Here is a 9,384-nt window from a genome sequence, read left to right as displayed (position 1 = left end):
TTCATCAAATTTTATATGCATATTCAGTAGGTCTGAGAATCTGAGGCTACTATCTATTATTCATACCCCGTGATAAGGGTAGTTCAACCTTAACATTTTTTTTATTTGTATGGCAACACAACGTTTGCCGGGTCAGCTAATAAGTTAGTATTATATGATTTGTAATCGTTTTTTACTGAAACTATTTTCGTTGTAATCTTTCTACCCTTAATTAGGCACATAAAAAAATCACCCAATTAGTCGAATGGGGTCTCAAGTGACCCCAAAAAAGTAGATGAAAAAAGAACATTACAATTAAGTAAAACGCAGTATGTATTATCAAGATATTAGAGTTATTTATTAAAGTTAACTTTAGCTTTAAACTTAGATTAAAAATAATATTTTTGATATATATAATTACATTTCAACAAAAAAAAAATATTTTAAAATAAATAAAAAAAAAAAATTTGATATTCTACATTACATTTCAACAAAAAAAATATTTTTAATATTTTAAATTACATTTCATCAAAAATAATATTTTTCATATTATTACATTTCAACAAAAAAAATATTTTTGATATTTTTAATTATTCGCCACATTTACGTTTATTTATATTGGATGCCATTTTACTAATAAATCACAATCGAACACAAAAACAAAATATTAAAAATTAAACAATTCTGCTACCGGTACAAGAAGTGAGGAAGATGCACGATTGCCAAAAAGCAGTATAAACCGGCTTAAATCAATTAAAAGACGCATCGCGCTTTAATCTGACTTCACACCTACACTATCCATGTGCACTCACACAAATGCAAGCTCAGCTTAGACCTTGCGGACTATACCTCAAGACATTATTTTCAATTTGAAGTCGTCGTGACACCATGCGCCTAATTAAGGGTTAATGTTATAATTATAAATATTGACTAATTGTGTGTTTTTATGTGTAAAAAAAAAAAAAGTTTATAGTTGTGGGGTCGTGTAGAAGGCGTATAAATTATAGGCTACAAAGTCTGAGCTGAATAAGCACAATTTATTCGCACTAGGAAGAGTCTTACACATACAGTACACACAATGAGTCTATTAGCATTTAGAAAGAAGGAGAAAGAGGAAGGTAACAAGTAGTAGCACAAGAAAGTCCAGAAAGCAAAGCACAATAAAACAATTTAAATACGCAAGCGTAAGGGCGGTAATTAGCGCGGGCGAGCGACTCAGTGGCGCGTCTGAGAGAGGTTTCTCGACTGGCGATGACCGAGCGGCCGCGGGCTGCGTACGCGCGGCGCGGCGTAGGTACCTGGCCATAGAATTTGCTTGTGTATTATTAATATATTTACATGTTATATATTATATACATATTTTATATGTGTGGTGTATTGTAATATATTTAATATATACATAATAAATACTAAAAACGAAATAATATACATAAAATATTATTAAATAAATATTATAATGAATATGTACTGTGGAGCATCCACAAGTTTAAAATAATTTAAGCCCGATGTATTAAATATTTGTGTGTTTATATCAGACACATTTTTTTATAAATAAAAGCGTGTTACAGTGATGGAGGTAACAAATGAAAGAAACATTATAACACCTGAAATGTTTTTTTGTTTGTCAATCACTCTAGAATCGTTCTAGAATGTTCTAGAAATTTACGTCAAACTAGATCATCCTAAAAAGTATGAAATCTCAACATGAGCATGATTTAAGCGCTCATGTCATATACGAATCACAGCCAAACGGTACTATATTAACCCATGACTTCAATACACTTACATGTAAATATTTTTAAGCTATTGCATAGCTTCTATCGCGGGCCGAGCGTGGAGACCGAATCCAGAAATTCCGTAACGAAAAAAACCTAACACCCCCCACTCCGACCGGCACAGCGGTGATACTTTTTAGTAGCGATCTGTGCGCCCCGGGGCGCACACGCCAGTTGACGGGTTAATGACTTTTTGCATACTGCATAAATAAAATAAATATATAATTGTAATTGCATAAGTTGATAAAAAATGCTATGCAATAGCTTTACCGCGGTAGTCTCCGAGTGCCACACATATTTTTTTATAAAGGCATACAATAATAATTAAAAAATATATATTATAATTTTTGTCGGTAACTAATTAATGAGACAAAACAAAGTAAAAAAGGGAAAAAAATATTATCAAAATAGTGTTTTTATTTAGTTTAAAAACATAAAAAATGTTCAAGAACTTAAACACTAAAATGAAGTTCATAAAGCTCAGTAATAAAAATTTTTCATTTAAAATTCAGAACTTACATTCCACAAAAACATTCCAAACGATCAAACATTCCAGATTGATTTTCTAGAAAGTTCTAGAACATACACACTAGAAAGTTCGGATCAACGTCAACAGTTGTAGGAATTTTGGAAGTTTCTAGATCATTCTGGATTTTGGAACCTTCCAGACCACTTCGGAATTTTTTTAAACGTTCTAGAACATTTTGGATCAGTTTCAACAGTTGTAGACGTTTTAAAAGTTTTCATATCATGTCAGAAGTTTCTGGAAAGTTTTAGAATATTTCGGATCGATTTCTTCAGTTGTATTTTGAAAGTTTCTAGATCATTCCAGAATTTTTTATAACTTTCTAGACCGTATCGGATCGATTTTATCAGTTGCACACATTGTAGAATTTTCTAGATCATTCCAGAAATTTTTAGAACTTTCTAGACCATATCGGATCGATTTTATCAGTTGCACACATTGTAGAATTTTCTAGATCATTCCAGAAACTTTTCGAACTTTCTAGAACAATCTAGATTGATTACATCAATTGCACACATTTTGGAACTTTCTTGATTATTCCAGGATTTTTCATAACTTTTCAGGGGCTCACATGAGTTAGAGAAATACAGATGTGTTTAGATATCTATAGATATATTTAGATAGATTTAAGTTATTTAGTTATTAGATGTAAATGCTTGATATTTTAAATGTTTCAATAATTCTATTGGCAAACTAAGTAACTTAAGTTTTATTTTGAGGTGATTCAATATGATTGGTTGTTCAGTCTTCTACTACTGCAGCATTAAACTCATGTCATTAAAAATTATGTTCTAGTTTTTAGTTCAATTAGCAATAAAACCTGTTTGGGGAATTAATTAATATAATAAGGATAATACGAATTTTTTATCAAATTATATACATATAGTACTTTTAATATCGTTTTAAATCGTTCATAAATAAAAAAATATAAAATTTTCAGTTACATTTTTGGCGATTTGCCACTAGACGAATAAACTTCAATGTTTTGTTATAAATGTCTAAACTATCTATCTGGTCTAAGATTTATATATATCAAAAAGCCATATATTTTAAATGTGTCTATCTCAACTATTATTATTATGTCTAAAATATAATTTTCATTAAATTGTAATTAAGAATAAGCTGGATAATATCTGGCTGTAATGTGCCTTTTCTTCTGTGTTGCCATATTGTATGCGGCTTAGTAAATACAGGATAAAAACTCTTGGTATTGTTTTATTTTTTTAAATACGTATATACCTACCTCCTTCGAACTTAGTTAAACCAAGGTGGCATGCCTCTGAAAAGTATGTCTCCCTCACCACACCCTTCAAACCAGAACACAGCAGCGCTTAACACTGCTGTTATAACAGAAATAGGTGTGGCGGTGGTGCCGCCGGAGTCGACCCACAAAGGGTTCTACCACCTTCAATGAGAGAATGCCTTCTGATATTATTATCCTATGGTCATTACATTTCATGGAAACCTGCAACTTCATATAGATCCGGTACTGCCGAAAACCGATCACAGAGGCGTTGCTTCTAATTACTAAATTGGTCATGTAAATCAAATGTGGATGCCACTCTTCCAACATAACTCAAGAACTTCGCGCTAAAATATGTGTAGCGGTGGGATAATCTGCGCCAAACTGCTAGTCCGCTCTGAAGTTGTTGCGAGCAGGTGTAGTCATACAATTTGCTAGCGCTCAGAGCGGACTAGCAGTTTGGCGCGGACTATACCTCCCCATCCGATAATTTTTGTTTTTTCTACCACCTTTCAATTATGCAGCTAGCATAGATTAGTAAAGCCTTGAAATTGAATGAAGCCATAAACAGCTTATTAGTAAGTTCTGTTTTTGAATTCTTGACAAATAAAAACATTTTTAGAGAAAATTTACGAACAAATAACTAAAACTGCGTAATTTACATAATAAATAAATAATTATTTAAAATATTTTAGGGTCATTTTAGCACGGAGACAGCAAAACTTTTTTACGCAACTATTTCAATTCTCAAAACTGGGTACATTTTCTTGTTAGGAGTGAGTAATCTTTACTAATGTATTATGGCAGCTAAACAGATATTTTTCCAATAGAGTAAAACCCGGTGCTAATAATACTACGTAGTGAAATAAATCCTCACCTTGCCATATTTTATTACTAAAAGTTATTTGTCTTACGTATTGACAGAATAAGTTAACAAAACATCCTCTCTCCATTCAAGCCGGAACCTTTAATGCTATTACAAAACAAACTTAGCGCATAGTGAACATTAGGTGATAGGTCATCATAGGCTCATAGCCATTCATTCGAAGTTACCGCGTACAGTACAGACGCACTCGTCTCATTCGTAATTTAAAATAGCGACATAAATTACGCGACGAATTGAATCACACACAGTTAAAAAAAAAAAAAAAAATCGCGCGCGAGTTCTTTTTTTAAATTTATCAAGGCTTTTTAATTCTGAATTTAAAAGTTAGTTAAATATTTTTAGCGGGAAAGTAAAAGCGCAGATTAAAAATTGTTTTGTTTTTTAAAATTAGTTTACGCATTGTTTTTACATTTATAAGTTTTTTTATTGTTATAATTGTTTTTTTTACTTATTCTTTTTACGCGGAAAAATTATATAACATTTTAAATAATCAAAGAAATAAGGAACAACATTGTCAAGATGCAATTTGCTACGGGATTATTTATTGTAAGTACCTACCAGCTTATTTTTTCAAGGTTTACTATATTTATGTTTTATTAGTAGTACTTTTAATGCGATAAAGTAATACGTCGTATCTATAGGTGTTATTTTGAACGATTGCTATGATTTTATTATACAAACCTTGCCAATATAATAAAAGCCTCAAAAAATCCTTAGTCGCAGTCAACGTAATATTTTTCCATATATCTTTATTGATCCCTTCGACCCATTCGCGTGTGATGTGTCGGTTATAACGAAAGTCGTGTCGTGAACGTTGTGTCGGTTGAAGGTGGTAGAACTCTTTGTGGTTCGACTCCGGCGGCATCACCGCCACACCTATTTCTACCTAATAACAGCAGGCGCTACTGTGTTCCGTCTTGAAGGGTGTGGTAAGAGAGACAGACTTTTCCGAGGCGTTCCAGCTCAGTCCTCAGGGGTAGCGGCGCATCTGTGGCCGACCTCAGGTAGGAATATCTAATCCTATCTAGGGTTGATAACAGATGTCCATGGGCGGCAGTAGCCACTTACCATCAGGTGGACTGCATGCTCGTCTGCTACTTCTATATTATAAAAAAAAACGAACCCATGCTGAATATAATAATCCGCCAAGTACGAGTCGAACTCGCACATGGAGGCTTCGTACCTACTACCAAATTTTCATTATATTTTTATAAAATAACCATATTAAAATATGTTTTATTGAATTTATTATAATAGCAGTTGTTATAACTGCTATTGTAATGAAACGGAGCGGATGTAAACGGTTTGTAAAAATTTCAACTTAACAGTGAGATCGAAAAATGGCGAAAAATACCGGTTTGTTGTATGGAGACCCCCTTTAATATTCAACTTTATTTTATTTTTTTGTATTTGTTGTTATAGCGGCCACCGTTATGGATCTTCTGTAAATTTTAAGTACCTATCTGTTACGGTTCCAGAGATAGAGCCCTGTGACAGACGGACAGACAGCGAAGTCTTAGGAATAGGGTTCCTTTTTACCCTCCGGGTACGGAACCCTAATCATTATCATAATTTTATGTATAGGTACAAAATGTTATATATAAAATTCTCGTGTCACAATGTTAGTTACCATACTCCTTCGAAACGGCTACCGATTTTCACCAAATTTTATATGCATATTCCAGTACCTAAGTCTGAGAATCGGCTACTATCTATTTTTCATACCCCTAAGTGATAAGGGTTGTTCACCCTTAACATTTTTTTATTTATATGGCAACACAACGTTTGCCGGGTCAGCTAGTAACGTTATAAGTAGGTCTAGGAAGATGGTAGAGCCTTGTTGAAGGTGGTAGAACCTTTGTTCGACTTCTGCGGCACCACTATTGGGTATTTTAGTCTAATAACAGCAGTGTTACTGTTAAGCGCTGCTATGTTCTGGTTTAAAGAGTGCGATAAATAAATAAACCACACATTAGGATTCCCTGTGTCGTGGGTGCCATGGACACACACATAGACAATACACAAACACCCAGAACCAGAAATCTTAATTCGTCATTTAGATATCTGTCTGGCCGGGGATCGAACCCGGGACCCTTTGCGCTTCAGAGCGGTATGGTGACCGCTCCGCCACGCGGGTGGACGCGATTATGGAGGTCTTCTAGCTTAGCCCTCACGCTGTTTGTCCACCAACCACCGATACCGAGCCGATACCGATAATTAATGACGGCGCCGAAGTAGCGTACATACATTTACTATACTGCCGTCATAAGAAAAAAAGACGTATCTAACACTTTTGCCAAAATTGAGTTATGTACATATTCGGAATCAGTAAAAAAAGACGCATCTGCTGGTATTTTTGAATTTTTTCTATTCCAAACTGGAACCCTGTTAATGATTATGAAATAGGACGCATTTGAGTATTATCGAAAGTATTACTAAAATAAAAAACCGCTTCTGGTTTTTACTACGTTGAAAAAACGCATTTACGTTGAAGCGTCTTACTTTCTTCCAAAATATTAACTTGATCCTAAAATGTAAAAACGTTTCTACACGATACTAAGTAAAAAAGTCAGTTCTGCACAGATACGTTTTTTCATTTTAGTATTAAGAAAATTAGGCAGGGCGCAAGTGGCAGATGTGTTTTTTCTACTTAGTATCAATGTTTGTGCGGAGGGGAGTGGGGGTCGCAGTTGTGAGTCCGATCGGCAGTTGCGCCTAAACATCGAAGAGGACATCACGTTGCGTTCGCGCACGTCGCGACTATTCAACACGTGTAATTATTATTCGCATCCTAAGGTAAGTTTTCGTAAAGCTGTATTTAAACAACTTTTTCACCTTATTTGCTTTAACCTAAAATATTTATTTAGTTTTTAGCTCTGATTCATTTTAGTGCACACTGCATTTTGACACTAAAACTAATCGGAGCCAAAAACTAAATATTTTTAATCTTGTAGGTTCCGAAAAGTAATGCCTACTACAATTAATTTTATTACGAGTTAGTTTTATCTTGCAATTATTTTGTAACAACATATAAAGAAATAAACAAACAAGGTCGCTTTCATTAAAAAAAGTTTATTTTTTTATTTTTTAGAATGAGTTGCAGTCGGTCCTCAAAAATACTGGCATTGTTGGAGCCATCAACGAGTTCCAACCAAGAGTCACATGACATTAATAATGATAATCTATTTCAACATTTACCGGAAACAAACAAAAGTATACCAATTTATGACAACCTACAGTGTAACTTAGACGGAGAACTAGATTTCGATTCAGATGATTCAGTTTTCGATAAAGATTATGTACCACCAAATTTAATTTCCGCTGCTAATTCCAATGATTCAGATTTTTCATCAAATATTATCCCAAATTCACAGTCTCGTAATATAACTGTGCCTGAATCGCCTGAATGTTGTAATGACGAAAACACACCACAAGATTTAACTAAAAAAGGAAACCCTAGGAAACGTAAGAAGTATGATCAATCAGTAGCAGAGAGGCGGGAACTTAAAAAGCTTAATGACATGGAATCTAAATATAAATTAAAACCAGGATGTGATATAAAATTATGTAAAAAGAAATGCCATGAAAGTTTCACAGAAGATGAAAGAAAAGATCTCAATAAGTTTTTTAGAAAACTATCTTGGAAGGATCAACAATATTTTATAAGAAATAATACATCTAAAGAAGAACCTAAGAGGAAGACTGTTAAAGAAAATCGAAAAATAGATAGAAACACCACCGTCACGTACTTTTTGTCTAAAGATAAAGGGACAAAATTAAAGGTTTGCAAAATTTTTTTTTTAGAAACGTTGGGTTTCAATCGGAGAAATGATAAAGCTGTAAGAAATGCTTTAAGCGGCGTATACAATGGAGAACCATTAGATGGACGTGGATCTAATCCTAATATCAATAAGATAGATGAAACCAAAATTATAGAACATATCAATTCATTTTTTCCAAGAATTATAATTTTTAATGAGAGTTTTGTCCCTATAGGTGACAAAAAGAGAAACCCAGTTTGTCAAACCTTTGCTGCTATATGGCACGAAGCGGTATCAGGTCGTAAAATGAGTGATATAGCGAGCTGTTTCAAAGCTTTTTTACATGCCAATAGAGATTTAAAACACATAGTTATCTGGTTAGATAACTGTGCGTCACAAAACAAAAATTGGACGTTATATTCAATTTGACTCATCTTGTGAATTCAGTAGAGGTCAATTTTGATTCTATAAAACTAAAATATTTAGAGGTGGGCCATACTTTTATGTCCGCTGACGAATTTCACCACCAGGTGGAATTGGCTATGAAAAAGAAGAAACATCTCTATGATTTCGAAGATTTTCATCAAACAGTTGCGAGCACTAGGACAAACATTAACGTCAAAGTAATGAACTTGGATGATTTTTGTCAATTCGAAGACTGTTCTTCGTCGTACAAACTACAAAACACTACACCTCGAGCTTACTTAAGTGATATGTGTGAAGTAACATTTCACAGAGGCACCCACATCATTCAATATAAGACTGATTTCACTAGTGAATCCGAATATTCTCTAGATTTCTTAAGATTAAAAAATATTAAAAGTGGGATACCACCACCAAAAGTGAAATCAAAATACAGAGGTATTACATATGAACGTAAGACGATGATCATACAAAAACTGACTCCTTTGATGCCAGACAACAGAAAACCATTTTGGTATAATCTACCCATTAACAATGATAGTGTTGATCTCTCCCGAAGTCATGAAGAAGACTGATTTAAAACTAAATGTGATTTAGACTACCAAATTCTTAGATTTAAGTGTTTTTTTCGAATTTGTAGTAGACAGATATTTTATTTTACTTCATAATATTTAACGTTACATTATTACTAACTGTACTTTGTTGTTGTTAACTTAAAAATATTTCATTGTAATGATTGTGTTACTTAATTGTTAGTTATTGATTATTATTATCTTTTTAATTTATTTTTT

The 9,384-nt window shown here is 33.3% G+C and overlaps 1 protein-coding gene across 1 annotated transcript in view; it reads left to right on the top strand.

Annotated features, from left to right (window-relative positions):
- Nucleotides 1-4,589: 4,589 nt before the first annotated feature.
- LOC140751194 (endocuticle structural glycoprotein ABD-4) overlaps nt 4,590-9,384 on the top strand; it is a 34,974-nt gene continuing 30,179 nt past the window's right edge. The window contains exon 1 of the mRNA XM_073085058.1: nt 4,590-4,955. Coding sequence (XP_072941159.1) covers nt 4,929-4,955 — 27 coding nt within the window. The 5' untranslated portion in view covers nt 4,590-4,928. The remainder of the gene's footprint in view (nt 4,956-9,384) is intronic.

This window comes from Epargyreus clarus, unplaced genomic scaffold, assembly GCF_041222505.1.
Source record: "Epargyreus clarus isolate Ecla_fem2 unplaced genomic scaffold, WU_Ecla_fem_2.2 ptg000022l, whole genome shotgun sequence".
Lineage (NCBI taxonomy): Eukaryota > Metazoa > Arthropoda > Insecta > Lepidoptera > Hesperiidae > Epargyreus > Epargyreus clarus.
This window is presented reverse-complemented; position numbering and strand designations above follow the sequence as displayed.